Source organism: Camelus bactrianus, chromosome 6 (genome assembly GCF_048773025.1).
Source record: "Camelus bactrianus isolate YW-2024 breed Bactrian camel chromosome 6, ASM4877302v1, whole genome shotgun sequence".
Classification (NCBI taxonomy): Eukaryota; Metazoa; Chordata; class Mammalia; order Artiodactyla; family Camelidae; genus Camelus; species Camelus bactrianus.
The window spans coordinates 43,608,897-43,629,550 of record NC_133544.1 but is presented as its reverse complement, the minus strand read 5'-3'; the positions used below and the strand labels follow the sequence as shown (position 1 = coordinate 43,629,550).

Genomic DNA, 20,654 nt, shown 5'->3' with positions numbered 1-20,654 from the left:
TCAACTTCTGTAAAATTCCACATATAAATGAGACTAGGCAGTATTTGTCTTTCTCTGGTTTATTTTACTTAGTATAATGCTCTTCAGGTTGATCCATGTCAAAAATAACAGGATTTCCTTCTTTTTAAAGGCTGAATAACATTCCAGCGTGTGTATGTGTATGTACGTGTGTGTGCTGTGTGTATTCTTGATCCATTCATCTGTTGGACATTTAGGTTATTTCCATACCTTGGCTACTGTGTATAATGCTGCAATGAACATGGGAGTACAGATGTCTTTTCCAGATGATGATTTATTTCCTTCGGATGTATACCCGAAGTGGGATTGCTGGATCATGTGGCAGCTCTATTTTGACTTTCTTGAGAAACCTCCATAATGTTTTCCATAGTAGCTGAACCCAGTTTACATCCCCACCAGCAGTGCACAAGGTTTCCCTTTTCTCCACATCCTCACCAGCACTTATCTAAGTTTTTTACTTTCTAACAGTGCAAAACACAGGGTCATGGTCCAGCTGTCTGGGGTTTTGCTAATTCAAACCATAACCTGGATGATAGTTAATTTTGAGGCAATAAATGTTAGAATGGGTACTGCACTCGTCCCAAATGGGATGTCTCAATCTGTCTACAAAACTGCACTCATGGAGCTCAAGAAATTGGTAAATTAGTCCTTCGGGGGAACGTTAAACAAGGAAGAGCCATGGGATCAGACGCAGAGTCTTTCTGCCGTGGTCGGAGTAGAAGGGTTGTGGTCAAGCTGGGTCCGGGCTTGCTACCTCGGGAACCACCAAGCACCGCACAAGGCTAAGGCCGGACCAGGGTCGCACAGGCGCCAATTGCTGGGGCCGGAAAGAACTTCTGAGGAGGAGATCCGATACGGCTGAAGAAAAGGAGGCGGGACGATCATAGACCAACGAGAAAAAGGAACGCGCCCAGGCGACTGTCGCCTGCTAGGACCGCTTGCCAAGCACGGCCCGCTGCTGAGGACTCGGAGAGGGACTCGGAGAGGAACCCGGGCGGGATAGCACCCAGGGAGCGGGGGAGGCGCAGCCGCGGAGAGGGAAGGCGGGGACACCGGGGGAGAGGCGGGACCGGCAGGGGAGGGGAGGAGAGTCGCCAGGGGTCTGGGGAGGGTGGGGACACCGGGAAAGGTGGGTGGAGCGTAAGGGGACGAGAGGCGGGGTCATCAGAGGAGGGAGAGGCGGATCCACCAGAGGAGGAGAGGCGGGGCCACCAGGGGAAGCAGAGGCCTGGCTTCAAGAGGACTGAGAGGCGGGACCCGCAGGGAAAGAGAGGGTAGCCGCCAGAGGGGGAGGCGGACAAAGTACTTACCGAGACCTGGGTTCCCGGATCTCGCGTCCAGTCTACGGCTGCCTCCTCCCCTGAAGGCTCCTGGGCCCCGCCCTTTGGCTGACTGCTCGCTCGCCGCCGCTCACCGCCGCTCACCGCCGCTCACCGCCTTGGGGCCGTTTGCTGCTGAGGGCAGGATTTTCATTACGATGGGTTGTTTGCATTTCAGAGACAGACCCGTAGGCTGACCGTGATTCTATTACATTTAATAAACGAACAATGGCTTAACAAGAATTAACACTTTGACATAATAAATCTTTACTTCTTGGCCACACTTTACATGGAGGAACAGCTTTTAACATGGTTAACACACAATATGTCACAATATCTATCATCGACCCAGAAACTCATTTCTTGTGTTAGGTTTTCAAATATCAGAATAAATCCTAACGGTGGGTCCAGTCACTTATACGGAGTCACGCTGCTAGACCTATAAATATAAATTTAACTTACGGGGCTATTTTCTTCAATTTAAATATGTTTTGACTTTCATCCGACAGTCCTGCCGAAATGTTTTAATGCTTTAGAACTTAGTAGAACTCTATTACAGCATGGCTATTTATTACATTGATTCTGATCTGACGTGGAATAAATCAATGTCCTCAACTCAAAACTTCATACTTTAAAATCCCGATATTTAACAAACTTTATCACAGCTATTGGTAGTGTGGCAAAAGCTTTCTGCTGTATTTAATTTACTCGTTTTGAAAGTATTAGACTGCATTAGAACGTTTCACTTTCATCAGATAACGTTTCAAAGAGTGCTTCCTTTGTTTGGGAACTCCGTAGACTCGGGCGAATGTCACACCCTGCCAGAATAATCAGCAAATTGATTTGCTTTTTCATAAATTTCTTTCTCAAGGTTAATTATTTATCGAGTTTAATATATTTGAACAGTCTGGCTTTTGATAGAAAAACAAATACTTTAAATTGCATACAGCTTTTACTGACAGGTGAGAGAGAATCAAGATAACATTCTTTGTTCAAGTTTCAGTCATCCAACAAATAACTATTGAGCACCTGCTATGTGCTAGGTGTCCTGAAGTGTGTTAACTATTAGTTAATACTGGGGATAAAGTTTAGTCTTGAGAATAAAAGTGTAAACAGAGAAACAAAGAATTTACTTTACATGATACAAATAGTCTAATAAAGAAGCTTATTTCTATTCATCTTGGACCCTGAAGAAATTGCATAATTTCTAAGAGAAGAATGACTAGAAAAGTTCTTATCTTGGATGACTGCTGGCCCCTGAGTATGACGAATATAAAAATCTTAGGGCTTTCCCAATGTATAGACGGTGCGGAGGGTAATATCTTCCCCTAGAACTCATCCCCTTACCGTGAATCAGTGGAAGATCACTGAGGCCTTCTGAGGTTCAAATGGCAAACCACTTTCACTTTTATTTTGGAGGGGAAATTTTAAACTTTTTGTTTGTGGTTTAGACAACTTTTCAGTATTATTTGTTGAGATTTTAAGATGTGATGGTTGAATATATACCATCATGGTGCTTGCTAGGGGATGCTTTAAAATACAATATATTATCACAGTTCACATTGTTAATAACTAAAATATACTGTGTTACACTTTTTCTCTGTTTGATGATTTATAATCAAAGTGATTCATAGTTTCCTCAGGGGTTGCATTTAGGGCTAAAGTGCCCTGAAAGCAGCCCTATTTATATAGAGAGTACTGAAGGCACAGTCTACTTGTTTCTGTTCAAATGAACCCCCTTTCTGTACAATGGCAGAGCTCTAATTCATTTTGTGGCACAGTTCATTTCCCAAAGGGTCATGGCCAGGCATGTGGTAAGAAGCAAGGAAAGACAAAACCACTACATATTAGTTGCAATATTCTGTAAAAGGAGACAATCTATAGTCACCATGGTGTACGGATAAACAACATTACATATTACAGAAAGGGTCTCTGTCTAATCAAGACAAAAATATATAAATGACTTATGATTATCATTATCAAATAAGTATTAGTGCTCTTATACAGAAATATAATAATAATATAAACTGGAAGAGTGATGTATCCTCTGTGACAAAAATTGATTAAACTAGTAAGTCCCTTTATGCATTTATTAATTCGCTCTCTCCATTAATTCTACATCATCAGTCATTAAGGAAATGCAATCAAAACTACAATGAGATACTACTTCACACCTACTAGGATCACTATAAATTAGAAAACAAAATAAAACTGGATATTAACAAGTGTTGGCAAGAATGCGGGGAGCTCTTACACACTGTTGGTGGGAATGAAAAATGGGGCAGCTGCTGTGAAAAACAGTTTGGCAGTTCCTCAAAAAGTTAAAGATACAATTACTATATGGTCCAGTGATTCCACTTCTAGGTGTATACCTCAAAGAATTGAAAACCAGGAGTCAGTTACTTGTATACGGATGTTTGCTGCAGCATTATTCAATTCGCCAAAAGGTGGAAACCACCCAAGTGTCCCAACAGAAGACTGGTTGAACAAAATGTGGCATTATGGACCATTACCCATAAAAGGGAATGAAATTCTGATGCATGCTACACATAGATGAACGTTGAGAAAATGATGCTAAATGAAATATGCCAGAACACAAATGGACAAATATCATATGAATCCCTTATATGAAATCTCTAGAAAAGGCAAATACATAGAGACAAACAGTAGAGACAGGTTGAGGGGAGCAGAGAATGAGGGTTATTGTTTAATAGACATAAAGTTTCTATTTTTAAATGACGAAAAAGTTTTGGAAATAGTGCTATAAATTTCCCTCTCAGCACTGCTTTAGCTCAAATTTTTATACACTGTATTTTCATTTTTTATTCATTTCAAGGTGTTTTTCTTTCCCTTAAGACTTATTCTTTGACCCATGAATTATTCAGAAGTGTGTTGTTTAGTCTCCAAACGTTTTGAGATTTTCCTATTATCTTTATGTTATTAATTTCTAGTTTGATTCCACTGTGGATGCAGAATATACTCTGCATGATGTATAGTTCTTTTAAATTTGTTGAGATTTGTTTTATGGCCCAGGATATTGTCTATTTTAGTAAATGTTCCATGGGCATTTGATAAGAATATGTATTCTGTGGTGTTAGGTGAAATATTCTGTAATTGTTGATTATATCTTGTTGGTTGATGCTGTTGTTGAGTTTTTCTATAACTGTGTTGATTTTCTGTCTAGTTTATTCTATCAATTATTGCATAGAGCTATTGACATGTGCAACTCCAACTGTGGATTGATCTATTTCTTCTGTCAGTCCTATCGGTTTTTGCTTCACACATTTACATTCCTTTTATATTGTTTATAACTGTATTTACTATTTCCCCACATACATTTAGAACCACATCAGTGTTATAAGTTTTTGCTGCAGTCATCAAACATAATAAGAAAACTCAAGAAGAGAAAGAAAATCTATTGCATTTACCTATATTTTTGCTTACTATGTTCTTTCTTCCTTCCTGATGTTCCAAGAGTCTCTTTTAAAAAATTCTTTCCTTTCTGTTCAAAGAACTTCCAATTTCTTTTGGCCATATTTTAGGATAGATCTGCTGGTGAAATTCTCTTAGTTTTCCTTTACCTGAGAATGTCTTGATTTCCCCTTTATTTCCCAAAGATATTTTCACTGGATATAGGATTCTGGGTTGACAGTTCTTTCAGTATTAAAAAAAAAAAATGTTATGCCACTTCCTCCTGGCCTCTTTGGTTTCTGATAAGAAACCCACTGTTATTTAAATAAACTGTTAAATAGAAACAGTTGTTTTTTCCCTTGAAGGTAAAGTGCTGTTTTTCTCTGGTTTTGTTCAATATGTTTTCTTTGTCTTTAGTTTTCAGAAGTTTGACTATAATGTATCTTGATGTGGGTTTCCTCACAGATTTATCCTAGTTGGCAGTTTGTTCAGCTTCTTGAATCTGTAGGTTTATGTGTTTTGCCAAATTTGGGAAGTTTTTAGACATTATTTCTTTGGGAACTTTTTTTAGTCCACCCTCTTTCTCCTTTCCTTCTGTGAGTCCAATGATATGAATATTAGAAGTTTTGTTATAATCACACAGGTCTCTGAGGCTCTTCTCATTAAAAAAAAATTCTATTTGCTCTCTGTTGTTCAGATTAAGTAATTTCTATTGTTATATCTTCCACTCCACTGATTCTTTCCTCTGGCCCTTTTGTTCTGTTTTGAGCCCATACACTGAGATTTTTATTTCAGTTATTATATTTTTTAAGTTCTAAAGGTTCCGTTTGGTTTTTCCTTTTATTTTCTATATCTTGCTGAGACTTTTCTATTTTTTCAGTTGTTTCAAGCATGTTCACAATTGCTCATTGAAGCATTTTTATGATGGCTGCTGTAAAATCGTTGTCAGATAATTCTAACATCTTTGTCATAGTGGTCTTGGCATTTATTGATTGCCTTTTTTCATTCAGTCTGAGATCTTCATTTGAGAATTTGATGACTTTTTTAGAATAATGAGTGATTGGTTGAGAACTGAATATTTTCGGTAATGTAAGACTCTGGATCTTATTTAACCTTCTGTTTTAGCTGGCTTTCTCTAATACCTCTCCAACAGGGAAAGTGGAGAACCACCTTATTACTGCCAGGTGGAAAGAGAAGTCCAGGTTCCTCAGTAGGACTCTGTTGACAGCCTAGAGGGGTGGTTCCTTGTTACTGCTGGGCTCCCCATTAAGCCTCCAGTGATGCTTCCCTGGCTGGAAGAGGTAGAAGTACCTCATTACTGTGCCCCACATGGTTTTCAATGACACCAAACCATCAGAGGTGAGCAGTGTTGGGGATGAGTAGGGTAATGGTGGGAGACAGGGCTAGCCTCCATATGCTAAAAATTCTGACTCTCCAGTAGGTCTCCTTTGCTACAACCCCAGCAGAAAGGAGAATACACACTTCCTTAATATCAAGTGGAGGTGGAAGCCCTGGCTCCTCCTGTGGACTCCATTGCCACCAGGGGCTTGGGTAGGGCTCATCAGCACCTGATGGAGATGAAAGTCCCCATTCCCTGCTCTGCCTGGTGAGGAGGCAGGAGATAGGGCACCTCGTTAATAGCCTGGCAAGGATGGAAGTCTAGGCTGGTCACCTGGCCCTTGCTACCATGGGTGAAGGTGGGGCTACAGCTTTTTCTTTGGGTTTTGGCTGGAGTAAAGTGGTTATTTTTCTAGAAGTTTTCTCTCTTCTTAGGATGCCCCTTTTCTAATCCTTTGTCTAGAGAGAGCATACTTTTCCTGAAGCTTTTTAGCATTTCCAGGTTGCCAGCTTCCTAAGCTCCAAGGAGGGGTACATGAGGCAAAAAGAAAACGCAGGGAACTCACCATCATGTCATTCCTTGGGTCTCTAGATCCCCAGTCAGTCTGCCTTCTTCTCCCCATCTTTCAGAGTCTTCTTATGCTTATTTTATATGTAAAATCCAGGGGTTTTGAGTTGTATTTAGAGGGAGTAATTAGATGGAGTATGCTATATTAAAGTGGACTGTATTAATTTTTATGATTACCTTCTGTTCAGGGGAAATGACATTGACTGAAAAAGTCCCCCAGCAATTCCACGATGTCCCTTTTCCTCCCACATTAAGAGAACTACTGCTGCAGCATAAAGGAATGCATTAAATTATTCTAAGAGCCCTATAAAGCAATTCAGGGATAGGTCAAAAACCAGATCTTAGACCAGTGCAGAGCTTTTTATAAACTGAACTAGATTTATCAATAGTCCACCACTACCTACTCTTAATTCTAATGGTGGTTTTATTATGTAACAGTGAGGGTAGTATACATTTATTTTACATTAGGTATTATTATATCATATATATTGTAATTCTCCATGAAGCATCAAAGTCTGTGACTCTGATATATTTATGTTATTTCATTGTTAAAATTTTGTTTTGCTTGCACACTACTTTATGTTGACACATTTGGTAAAGCTATAACTTTTATTTATAAGTAACAGAAGTCTACTGGAGCTTGATTTAGCAAAAAGAAAGGTAGTTTTATACAAAGATATAGGTGTCTCATAAAACTCAAGGGTTGATATGGAGACAGACTCCAGGAAGGGCCTGGAACTGTGCGATGGAGCCTGAGGAGCTAATCTGTTTCATTTCTGCTTCTCTCTGTACATCTGCTTTTTCTTTCTCCCTCAAAACTAACTCTGTCTGCCACCCAGTAAGGAAAGCAGAATATGACTGTGATGTAGAGCCTAGTTAACAGGATGTGGACCACCTGGGAAGAGGCAGGCTGATATGGTCTTCCTTCAGATCTGATTTTAAATTCTCAGGAATAAGAATCCAATTAGCAAATTAAGATAATGAGTCTACCTGTGGCCAGCTGGTATGGCCAAAGATGTCTGTGTGGAGGGGATCACATGGAAAAACCAGGAGTCTACTCCTGTATGCCTATAGATGGAGTGGCCATTTCCAAAGACAGCCTAAAAGTGTCCAATACACTGGTTATCCTGTTCTATTCTTAGAAATTTGATATACCTTTAATAATGTATCTGTAACAATTGAAATTGTTAAAAGTCCCACGTTAACCTTACATAACCTGTCTTACTCCTGTGTAAGCAAGCTGAATTCATGACTTATGTTTCTTGTAATGTTAAAAAGATATAATAAGCAGCAGAAAGATCCATTTTTACATTTGGAAATAAAATCGAACATCAGAAACTGCTTCACAGGCTCTAGAACTTTCCTTTTCCAGCATTAATCTACTTAATTTGGGAAGTCAGCACACAGGGTAGCAGACCTTCTCATGGTGAAGAGAGCACAGGAATTGTTCCCCTAGTTCACCAGAGAGACTCACAGTACCATTGACCCTGGTTTATGAAATTGTAACGTTACCCCGGAAGCCAGTCTTTAGCTCAGCAGGCTTATGTTATCTGGCTATTATTTGTGGACATACAATCCAGTAGGTGTCTTTCTAAGCCTTTTGGAATATAAATCTTTCTTACTTGAAATGGAAACGAAACAAACTCATAAATTTTGACCAGCTAAGCTCTTTGTGAAATTGGTTATAGTGTAACATTTACCTGGGATTTTACAACCATTTCCACACTCATAAATCTTGGTCATTGTGCTCAGAACTGTATATTAGAGTAGGAGCAACAACAGAAAATTATATCCTGATGGTCCAAAGGTACTGAGCAGCAAAAAACTTTTCCACCATTTGTTCTTGGTACCCATAAAGAAACATTTTTTAAAAGGTTATGGAGGAAGAAGTTTTGCGTAAGTCTACCTGGTTATGCTTTTCTAAGGAATTCTTCCTTTCAGCTCAAAGCTGGGTTTTGGATTAGGTTAGGATATCAGTTTACAACATTACCACGCTCTACTTTTCAATACAACCCTTTCTTTTTTCCTTCCTTACTCCCTTCCTTTTTTCCTTCTATCTTCTTTCCTTCCTTGCATCCTTTCTTATTTCCTACTCACTTTCTAATTTATTCATTTATTTTCTCTCTTTGAAGCAGCAGTGGGTGGCATTTAAAACCATTTTATTTGGTTTCTAATCTGTACATAATTGTAAATTTACTGGCTTACCAACTATTTCTTGAGATTTTAAAGAATAATTCTTGTCTCTGGATTCTGTAACATGGAAAATTCTTCCACTTTTCTTTTACCACCAATCTAGCTGTTTGAAGGATCTCCTTGAGAAGCCAAATCTCTAACCAGCAAGTCAGAGTAAGGCAGATGGAATGCAAAATACTAGGCTAGAGGCAAAAAGTTATATAGAGAGCTGATGTTGCATGATGCCTTAATTAGTAAATCTACTTGTTTAGTATCACTGCGACTCATTCACCAATTGGAGGTCAGTGTTTTGCTTATATTTCGTCTTATATGTCTACCAATAAGGGAAAACAAAAACAGAAACAAAACAAGACAAAGCAAAAGACAAAACCTTTAAGCTAGGAAATTTAAAACTGGAACCACTATAAAGACAGTGCAGGGATTTTAGCCCTCAGATCTTTGCTGTCCCTTGAATGTCTTCCTGAAGAGCACATTGTGCATCAACACACCACTATACAGTATGTTACTGCATAATAACAACACGTCTGAGTAACTGATAGCACAGGGCCCAACAACTGTTACTGCAAACACCACACGCACTGTTGTACTATTACTTAATTACAAGGTTTGGAGTATTCAGTCAATTAAACAGTCTGAACGACTTAGCCTCTGTTCAAAACTCTTTTTCAAAGCACCAATATTGTAAACTCTTCATTAGTTTAGGCTGAAGTGATAATCTCACTTCAGTTTAAAAATACTCTTCTGATATTGAAAATTAAATTTCTGAGATTATATGCTTCTTCTTAACAGGGGATGCTATAGATAGCTCCAGGACATGAAATGTTTCTCAGTGATTCAACTAGTTGACTTGAAAACAACACATTCAATGCAGGAGGGTGTAGCTTAGTGGTAGAGTGCATGCCTAGCATGCACAAGGTCCTGCATTCAATCACCAGCACCTCCATTAAAAATAAATAAATAAAAATTTAATTACCTCCCCTCAAAATATAAAAATAAAAAAAGAAGGCAATACATTCATAAACTTCCATGAGAAGGAACATAGATTTTAGTAGCTCAGAAATGATGATGATTCTATAATTTTACTTGTCTGATTCTATTTTCAAGTGACCACCTAATGGGAAAATTACTAACATAATTAGATGTCCAATTTGTACAATATTGGTTAAAGATTTTATTTTGCAATCTTAAATTGTGTACTATTCAGGGTACTTATTCACAATCAAGAAAAACTGACCCTGGTTAACTTGAGCAGGAAATAATTTTGTTGGCAGTGTATCAAGAAGGCCCACAGAACTGTTGGGAAGGCTGTAGAGACAGGGTAGAAGAGCATTGCTAGGACTGTGCCATAGACTCGATGGCTTTAGACATGTCCTGCTGGTGCTTTCACTCTGACACTTGTTGTCATGGGTACTTCTGTCACTGGATATCTGCCACCAGGCTCCTGGACTCAGTCACTCTGGACACTTGTCCCAGTCACTCTGGAATTTTGAATCTCTCAAAATTCAAAGGCTGGACTAGAACATTGATACCTAATTGGTTGAGCCCAGTTCACATACCCAAATCCTAGCTACCAGAGAGATAGGAAAGGGAACATCTATTTGCCTCCCTTCAGCTTTCCTTCTGCCTAATTTGTGATTAAGCCAAACAGGAAGCGTTTGCATACTGGGCAGCAAGATTGCAAGCGTCCACAGACAAGTTTTAGTTTAGGAACTGTCAGGAGGAGCTTATGACTTCAATCATCCTGTGGTTGCCAAGTATTCTTACTTTCTCTTCATTTAATGGTGCTGACTAGTTGCTAGTGTTCTATGAATAATTCAATAAATTTAGCTATAATGATAGTATATTTTCAAAACACTGTTTTGCAAGAATCTCAGATTTATGCCTTTGTCTGATAGGTCTAATGCCTGGTGAAGTTACGAAGGATTATTGTGATTAAAGTAGTACTGCACTATACTATGCAGGAAATTGTGTGTGTGTGGGGGCATATATCTTGGGGATGAGGAATAATAAAATAAGCAGAGTTCAGAATTCATAGAATTTTGACGTGAAGGGAAGTTAGCAATTAGTTCAGTGGTTCTCAATCTTAGCTACACATTAGAATCACTCAGGGAGCCTAAAAAAATACTGGTGGGTAGGACCTCTATCACAGATATTTTGACTTAGTTGATCTGGAGTGGGGCCCAAGCATTGACGTGGTTTAAAAATGCCCCAGCTGATTTTAATTTTAGTCCACTTTCCTGAGCTCACACAATAGAGAAAAGAACACCAGACTTAAATAAAAAAAATCTTAATGTGAATCTCCTTTTTAGCATTTACTGAGCTTACGAAAGTTGGTTATTTTCTCAGTGCCTCACCTCCTTCAACTGTAAAGGGAAGTAATACATACTGGCCTAATCAATTAAGAGAGATTTCTCTATTGCAGGAACAGAGAAATTGGTGCTCGATGAGGATGAACACATTACCCAAGTTAACCCTAGGTCAGTAAGTGTTGGGAGTAAGTTAAGGATGTTACTCAGCTTTTTCTATTCACTTGTGCCACTAGACCATGTTGCCCCTGTGTTTATTTTTATGGTCTGAAATCATAACTATTAAACAACTAGCTAAAATGTCGACTGTAATTCAAACTTTTGGTTTTAGTTCTATCTTTCTCATTTCTCATATTACTGAAAAGGAGATGAAAGTAATTATCAATGTTTTGATTGGGATGTAACTTTTTTTATGGTTAAAGAGGAAGACCTAGAAAGTGGTTCCTCATCTGACATAGGGAGAGGAAGAGGGAGAGAACTCTCATTCTGGTTCCCATAGTGTCCCTCTAAGTATTTTAAAATATTTGCATCCATTAACGTTATCATGAATACTTATAAATAAAAATGATTTGTTTTCATAGTATTCACTGGATTTTTTAGTTTCATTTTTGAGTCTCAATCTTTACTGTGTTATCATCAAAAATGTTTGAAACTTTATTTCACTGTATACCAGACATTTTGCTGGACACTAAGGATTCTAAAGTGAAAAGGACATGAAACCTCTCTGAGACCTTGTAAACACATAAGTATAATATCAAGGGAGAACTAATTTTCTTGCCTTAACTCATTTCAGTTGGAAAGGATTATAAATTTTTCTAAAGACATACTTTGTTATAGCTTCTTATTTACTCTTTATTTCTACTGCTAACAGGTTTCCTGGGGCTCAGTTCTAGGTGAATCTGGACTAAGGGCTCAAAACGAAGCCATAAGCAAGGTGCGATATCTTCCTCAAATAAGTATTGGTCAGCCCACCCTTGCAGTGTGGTCAGAATTTCCCTTGCCCTGCACAGAACAGAAAGAAGTATGTGACAGAGTCATACAGAGTGAGTGATTTTTAAAAGATATAGGAATTTAGAAATAGGGGTAAATAACCTTGGGTGCTACTGTTAAAGAAGTCTTATTTCATTTTAAAAGTGGAAAGCTAAGCCATTTTATGAAAGTAAATATTTTTCTTATAAGATGGTGTTATAGTCAGGAATATAATATGTGGCTGTTGAACAGATTAGAAATCATAAAACGGTGTTTTCTTAAAGCGAAGACTGATTTGAAAGCAAGCTGGAGAAATCCCTCTGTTTGCAGACTTTGAATTAAAAAGCAGAGATCAATTTTTCTATAGCAGTCTTTGGAGCATTCATTTGTCTCTAAAACTTAAAATAGTGAAACAGATTACAAACTGAGAAATCTAGCATTTTGCTTCATAAATGTAATTTTTAGCTTATTTGTAAAATATTTCACTAAAATATTTTTAGAACTGAAATTTACCTTTTGAATTGTTTCAAGAAGGACTCAAGAAAACAAAATGTTTTATCAGTGGTATGATTTAGTAGTTACCTAAATTGTTACTTTTTGCAGACATTTTGGTTTTATTGAAATTCACTTTAAAAATTGCCAGAGTTATACATACAAAGTTTAAAAATTTCACTGTCCGTATTTATATTCTGGCCACTATTACTTGTTTTATGATTATTACTTAAAATAATGTATTGTATGATGAGCCATTGTAAGATATGCCACCGTGTGAAAAGCTTGTCAATTTACCTATTATTTCAAACTCCTGGAAAAAGATACTTACGTGCCTTTCTCTTTTGTATTGTCTTATCTGTGGTCTAAAAGGCATTTATTCATTCAAATATTGACTGATTTCCTGATACCTACATGTTGTCACTGGGGATATTTTGTCATCACTGGGAAGTCTCTGCCTCCATTTATTGTGGTGGAATGTAAATGGAAGGTTCTTTCAAAAATAACCTTTTTAGCCCTAGCACAGTGTCAGTGCCAAATACATACTAGTGCTTCAGGTTGTTTCTGTTTTTAATTATTTCATACCTTCCACTGAAAAATAAATCCAAGTCCAACAGATCAATCTTACATCTACTTGGAAAAACTGGCATGTGCTCTGAGAAAACTATTGCTGGAATGAAACAAAATACAGCACTCACCTATATTTGTCACAGTAAAAGGACCCCTTCCTCAAATATAACAATAATTATTATGGCACTTTATTTATAGTTACAAAGCATTTTAAGAAATACACTTGATCCTTCAACAAAGAGATGGGGGCTGACCCCAATGCAGTTCAAGTTCTGAGGATAACTTCCCAGTCAGGCCCCCACATCCCACGCTCTGCATCCATGAATTCAACCAATCGTGGATTGCATAGTAATATAGTACGCACTTACTGAAAAAATCTAAGTACAAGTGGGCCTGTGTGGTTCAAACCCGTGTTGTTCAAAGGTCAAGTATACTGTAAGCAAGCCTTAAAACAACTGAGTGAAGTACTCAAGGAGAGAGAATAATTTTTGGGTTAAAAGGATGAGCTATGAGTCATCATTTAATCTCAGCTCTGTGACCTTCAGAAAATTACTCAACCTCTCTGACCCTATTTCCTCCTATGTAAAATTTTAATTTTCGAAGCTACCTCAGTTACTGTGCAGATTAAAATAAAATATTTAAAGTATTTAGTAGTGTTTAGCATAACAATCAATAAAAAGTGACTATTTTCATTTGTGATGATACTCTTCATCTGGTTCAACAGATAAAGAAAATGAAGTTTACAAAGGTTGAAAGGATTCATGGCTATAAAATGGAGGGGTGACATGCTGAACCCCAATCTTCTGGTTCTAAATCCTTTCAGTTTTAAGCCAGTGCATACTAAGGAAGACGTTAAGTAAATTAAATCACTGCCAGCATATTAATAACTTTAGTAATTACTTCAGGCTGAAGCTTTTATCATTTAATCAAGCTACCATCATCAAGTTTTCTTAAATTGTGAAATTAAAAGTATGTTATCTTATGCTACTACAGCATCTTTTTAAAAAAACCGACTACTTCCCGTTTTTCCTCCCTTTGTTCATATATTTGAAGCTTTCACCTGTTTGAAACTTTAAGTCTAACTTTATAACTAACCCTTTGATACAAAGTCTCCTGAAGTCTTCTACAAACATTATACGTATTATTTAACCCTCAGATGGGGTTGCAGACAGCAAGGTCAGTATTACACTCGGTTTACACGTGAGATAACAAACCCAGTAAGATTAAATGCCCAAATCCAGGAAGTAATCTGATCCTAAATTCTGTTAAGATTATATCGTCGAGGCTTCTTAAAGTTAAGAAGGAGTGGGTGGGTGAAAACCTACTACTAATCACATGAAGGGAGATGATATTTAAGTACGAAAAACGATCACCTTCTAAAAAGTTGAAAACCCGGCAAGGTACGGGAACTTCTGATAATACTGTAATTTTTAAGAAACGTGGACTGGTCCTGACAAGATGTGTAAAATAGGGTTCAAACACCCAAAGACGGGCTTCAGAGCAAACCCAAGCCCCGTAAAAGCGCCGCACTGACTGGCAGATTCCACGCGAACCACTGGCTTCCCACGTGTCTTTCACGGAACGCAGACACGAGGCATAAAGGAAACCAAAAAGGGTTGGGGGAAAGGTAAAAACAGCGGCTAGGGCTTCCCTGGGAGACTGAGGGCACGCGAGGGCTGGGGCAGGCTGGAAGGAGCAGCTGGCGGGCACCGAGATCTGAGAAGAGGCCTGGAAGCAGCATGGGGGAGGCTTCCGTCCGGGGAGCGGGCGGCCCGCGGGCCCCACCCTGTGGAGCGCCGCAGCGAGTCGGCTCTTTTGGTTCGAACCGGGGCGGAGGAGGAGAGAGCGCGGAAGAGGAATGCAGAGAGGGGAGGGGACGCTAGAGCAGCGACAGGTGGGCGCGGGTCAGAGCCCGATATTCGCGGGGGTGGGGGCCGGCAGCACCTGCGCGCCCTCCGAGCCGCCGTAGCCCCGCCCCTCCGCGCGTGGCGCCCCGACGCTTGGCGCGCGGGCCGCTCTCCTTACAGAGGTCGCTCTTGTCCGAACGGTCGGCCTCCGCTGCGCCTGCGTGGTCGGGAGGGGAAGTGAGGCGGTTTCCTCGGCGCCTTTTCCGGCGGCGGCGGCGGCAGAGCTGGGAGGAGGCGGTGGAGGCCGCAGGGAGCCCGCGCTTGGGGCGGCGGCTGGAGGTAACCTCCGGGGCTGAGCTGGAAAGGCGGGCCCCCTCGGCCTCCGCTTTCCTCTGGAGCTGCAGCAGTAACTCCCTTCTCCCTCTCTGTGTCTCCGCAGGCGGCGCATCGAGTTCCCGCGAGGATCAATGACCTGACTGGGCGCCGGAGCCGCGCTGCCTCTCGGGTGGCCTGGGTCGGTGGTGAGCGCGGTGCTCGCGGGCCGGGGGCCGGGGCGAAGGGCCGCACTCTCCCGCGGCGGAGTGAGGAGAAGGCAGAGGAGCGGGAACGGCAGCGGCGCTCGCGCGGCGCCTGCGGGGGGGAAGGGCAGTTCCGGGCCGGGCCGCGCCTCAGCAGGGCGGCGGCTCTCCGGGCGCAGACTCAGGGCCCCGGCGGCCGAGACGAGTGGAGTCATCGAGTTGGGAGGTCGGTGATGCCCGAGTGAGCGGCGGGCCCGGGCCTCTGCCCCGAGGAGGCGACTCCCACGCAGGCCGCACGGGCGCCCTCGCGACTGGGAGGCTTCGTTTCGGTTTCGTGGCGGCGGCGGCGTTGCTGGCAGAGGGGACCCGGGACACCTGAATGCCCCCGGCCCCGGCTCTTCCGACGCGATGGGGAAGGTGCTATCTAAGATCTTCGGGAACAAGGAAATGCGGATCCTCATGTTGGGCCTGGACGCGGCCGGCAAGACGACCATCCTGTATAAGTTGAAGCTGGGCCAGTCGGTGACCACCATCCCCACCGTGGGTTTCAACGTGGAGACGGTGACTTACAAAAATGTCAAGTTCAACGTCTGGGATGTGGGCGGCCAGGACAAGATCCGGCCGCTCTGGCGGCATTACTACACCGGGACACAGGGTCTGATCTTCGTAGTGGACTGCGCCGACCGCGACCGCATCGACGAGGCCCGCCAGGAGCTGCACCGCATTATCAATGACCGGGAGATGAGGGACGCCATAATCCTCATCTTCGCCAACAAGCAGGACCTGCCTGATGCCATGAAACCCCACGAGATCCAGGAGAAACTGGGCCTGACCCGGATTCGGGACAGGAACTGGTATGTGCAGCCCTCCTGTGCCACCTCAGGGGACGGACTCTATGAGGGGCTCACATGGTTAACCTCTAACTACAAATCCTAATGAGCATTCTCCACCCATCCCCCAGAAGGAGAGAAATCAAAAACCCATTCATAGGATTATCGCCACCATCACCTCTTTCAATTGCCACTTTCTCTTCTTTTGAATTTGAACTCTGGAGTTACAGTTCTACGGTTTGGGGGAGGGGGTTAGGGGTTTTTCTTTTTTGTTTTTTGTTTTGTTTTTTTTTTTTTTTTGCTTTGCGTTAGGATGCTCTGATCTGACTTTTGACATGAACACAAAGTGCTAGATGCTCTTGTTGACTTCCAGCAAATGGGATGGGGGAAATATAGCAGGTCTTGGTCAATTCCTTTATAATAATGGTTTGATTTTTTTATTTTGAGAGAATCTTCTTTTCCAATGTACGCTTTTTTCCTTCTGCCGAGTTTCCTTATCACTTGCTGTAGATGGCTTATTTTGCATTCATGCAGACTATGTTGCAAGTCTGTTTCATCTAGTAAACTGAAAATTATTGCTTAATCAAACTGCCGTTTGTCTTTTATATTTAAGGCCTTTCCCCCTCCTTTATGAGTTCTAACTTTAACTTAGGAAATTCAAATGTGACCTTTTATATCTGAGACCAGTAAAGTAAACTTAGCTCACAATGGCAAATAATGAGTAATACTTCAATATGTTCCAGTTGCACATCAATATGTTAAAACAGGTAATGTAAGAAGTACTTTGAAATGTCAGCTATTAAGTTCTGAAACACATCATGCGTGAGTAAAGATAAAACTCAAGTTCCCCGTTACATAGCTAACTTACACTGCATAAAAATACAAAAGTGTAACCTGTCAAGTACATAGATTTTTACCACTGCAAAGTTAGCAGCTTTGCTGTGTTTCCCCTCTTTTTAAACTTTAAAAATAGACTCTTACAGAAAATGGAGCAATAATGGTGTATGCCACTCACACATAAATATTTGTAGATATTTTAAGTGACTTTGGGCAAAACTGGAATATATACTTTCACCATGTTTCAAATATCTTAAGACCAATAGTTTTAAAATTGCTAGAATGTTTACTTTGTTCGTTAATAAAGTATTTAACAATTCAAATTATATGCACCTTTTACATAGTTGGAAAAAAATTCGTTTCCACATTACAGCAACTGATTAAGCTGAAGATAATGTCTTTTTTTTATAGATTAATGATCCATATGTCCATTAATTAGAACACTGGAAAAGAAGTTTTATAAAAAAAGATCTTCTGTTTGTAGGATTAACTCATGCAAATCGTCAGATATCCTGTTGGTTCAATAATAACACCATCTCCTTTAAGGAAGGAAATGTGATGAATGAATGATGTGTAGACTTGAGGAATGGCAGAGGGAAAGTAGGATGTAGAGAAAGAACCTACAGATGACAATGAATGTAAACTTATTTTTCTTCAAGGGTAAGCAGTGTGTACACTGGTGATACCCAGATCCTAACAAGATTACTTGCTTAGCTGGTTAGGACCAGTAACTAGATTATTGAGACCACTATGATAATACTTTGAATCAAATGTTAACGCTTGATACAGAATTGTGCAGCAGCATCTGGTTCTTACACAGCCTTAAGGATTAATTTTAAGAGATCCTCAAGGAATTAAACTTAGGGAATTTCAGAAATGTAGATTGCAAAGGCAGTCTACAGGAAAAGGTGGAGTAGGTTTTGTTTATGAGGGTGTCTGAAAACTAAAGTTGAGCGGGATATCATGGTATATGATTGGACAGTATTGGTCCTTCATACTTTGGCCATATTGTATAATGGAGCTTTTACCAAAGATGTATGAGAAGCATAAGGCTATGAAAAATTAACTCTTCAAAGTAAAACACTTGACAAAACATTTTACTTAAAGCAGATGAGAAAAGGTGCTATGTTGTAGGCTCCTAATGGTGCGGGGGAATTTTTGAATTCAAAACGCAACTGAAGTATAAAGTTCTCAGTTTCACTTGAGTAGAAGTGTCTCTAAAAATGAAGCTGACACACATCTAAGAACATTTTAGTTGCTTTTAAAATTCCCAGAGCTCCATCATAAATTTAATTACTGGTATTTCAAATGATTACATATTAAGGTACATAAACATGGGCTATACAAATATCAATGTTACAGTAACATCTTAAGACAAGCACAAAGGTATGAATGCCTAAACTGGAGGAAACTTGAAACCCTCATGTTAATTCTTCAATGTAGTATTTCTAACTTGTGACAGATTGGTAGGCAGCCATTTTTTTGTGTCTTAAAATAACTGGGGGCATAGTTAAGATTTTATACATCAAGTGATTGCTATGGAATGTTGCAGGTGAGATGTGGTTATTTTTAGTTTATTTGAAATGTCTAACTGAAGGTGGGGGGAGGGGGAAGCAAATATTTGAAATTTGGAAAACCTTAAACCTTTTGACAAGAAATTGTAATTTTCTCTTACATTTTCTTTAAGGACATAAGAGGTTGATAATTGATGTAGTTAAATTGAACCATAACCATTGGTGATCATGGGGCAGCTAATTATAGCCTGCAGAAAAAGTTACAACCTAAGAATTTAAGAAATAAGATCCTGAAGTTTTTGTTTAATTGCATCAATTTCTGTATTTTATGTGAATTTCTAAACTGCAGTAAGTTTTGAATGAGGTTAATCTTGTCTAATATAAGTAAATGAGTCTGTAGACTGTGATCTCCCCAAACTAAAAAGTACAGTACTTGGAATTGTGTTCTTTATGGTTGTAGTGTTGGTAAAGCACTAATATGCAGAAAATAAAGGAATTACACAGTGCAGTTTCTCACGTTATGTTACTCGTTTGAACTAGATTAAATGGGACATGTGGTGTGTTGGGCCATGTTACTCTCCAGGGATATGTGATACAAAGTGACTTAATTTGGGAGTCACTTTTATAAGAGCAAGAAGAATCAATTTGGTTCTTGTAAGCCTGGCTGTTTAAGGAGGTTTTGCCTTGATGTAGTTCCATCAAATTTAATCTGATTTTATGCTAACTTAGACACAAAAACAGTTGAAAATTTAAAAAAATTAACATTCTATAGCAGTTTTTATTATGCTACTGTTTTTCAAAAATCATAACCTTATGATTTTTAGAACAGAATTGTGTGTCTAAAAGAATTGGCCTACAGTGTAGTCTTGACTCTTGACAATTGACATTTGGATTTTAAAGTTTGGCTTTTAGAAACAAAGGTTGTTTGCCTGATAACAATGGCAGAATTGTAGCCATTTGAAAAAATAGTAGGTGAATAATAACTTGTTGGATAAACGGTTTTTTAAACATTTCCTTTTTTGTAGGCATTCCTTCTTGTATTAGCAATTTTTGTAGTTTGATTTTAGAACGTCTTAGTGTGATCTCTAGTATGATTTAACCTCACATTAATGTTATTATATTTAGTACTGTGTTTTATTAATGGCTCTCAAGTACCAGTTTATCAGAGATAGCAGTAGAAGGTGTTTTACACTTTAGTGGGTTTTTATGTCTTAATATAAGTTTAGAAATATATGAGCCATAATCTAAATGGTGGTGGAGCTTACTAAATTCCCAAAATTATTTCCTCTATACTTTGCCAAGTGTATATATATATGGGTTATGGTAACGCAAATCTTTCCTGACAGGTAGAAATTGTAAAACCACATATAGCAATTAAAAGTAACTTCTAGGTCTGACTAACCACTGAGCATAATGTATTTGAAGTATAATATTCAATAGAATCTAGCTCTTTGCTTTGTTTATATTAAATGGTAAAGACAAAGTAGGAAAGATTATAGTATTATGAAATTTATAAAAAGGGAATGTTAAGAGATGGAGTAATAGAAAAGGCAAAGCAACTTTTCTCTCTGCTTTGCTAAACTTGAAGGTTGCCAGACTAGTTAGTGAGTTGAATGGACAGGGAATACAAACAGGTGAGGTCAAAGAGGCAGTACAAGTCTGTAGAGGGGTTTAGGAATAACAGTTGAAATTTATTATTAAATAAGCTGGAATAATCACAGATTTTCAGGGAATTAGTCTAGAAATAAGCTTACTTTGTGGGACAGTAAGAAAACACTTTAATTTTGAACTTTCCCCCCCTTTTAAAAAAATGTTTTATCACTACTTGAAATAGTTTTTAAAAAGTATTTGTCACTCTCGTTCTTGAATACCTTTTCACTTGCCTTCATTTGGATATACAGTGGACCCTTGAATGACACAGGTT

At 39.5% G+C, this 20,654-nt stretch overlaps 2 protein-coding genes across 2 annotated transcripts in view; one reads left to right on the top strand and one right to left on the bottom strand.

Annotated features, from left to right (window-relative positions):
* Positions 1-274: 274 nt before the first annotated feature.
* LOC141578029 (uncharacterized) overlaps positions 275-20,654 on the bottom strand; it is a 35,009-nt gene continuing 14,629 nt past the window's right edge. The window contains exons 2-5 of the mRNA XM_074366582.1: positions 16,120-16,377; positions 2,685-15,980; positions 1,329-1,469; positions 275-876 (exon numbers count right to left, since the gene is read on the bottom strand). Of these exons, the coding sequence (XP_074222683.1) occupies positions 15,090-15,980; positions 16,120-16,377 (1,149 nt within the window). The 3' untranslated portion in view covers positions 275-876; positions 1,329-1,469; positions 2,685-15,089. The remainder of the gene's footprint in view (positions 877-1,328; positions 1,470-2,684; positions 15,981-16,119; positions 16,378-20,654) is intronic.
* ARF6 (ARF GTPase 6) lies at positions 15,958-19,238 on the top strand. The gene has a single exon (XM_074365567.1). The coding sequence runs from the start codon at positions 15,958-15,960 to the stop codon at positions 16,483-16,485; it is 528 nt and encodes a 175-aa protein (XP_074221668.1). The 3' UTR covers positions 16,486-19,238.

Bases quoted from the DNA above. Each gene is read 5' to 3' on its own strand.
- ARF6 (XM_074365567.1), top strand. From the start codon at position 15,958: ATGGGGAAGGTGCTATCTAAGATCTTCGGGAACAAGGAAATGCGGATC.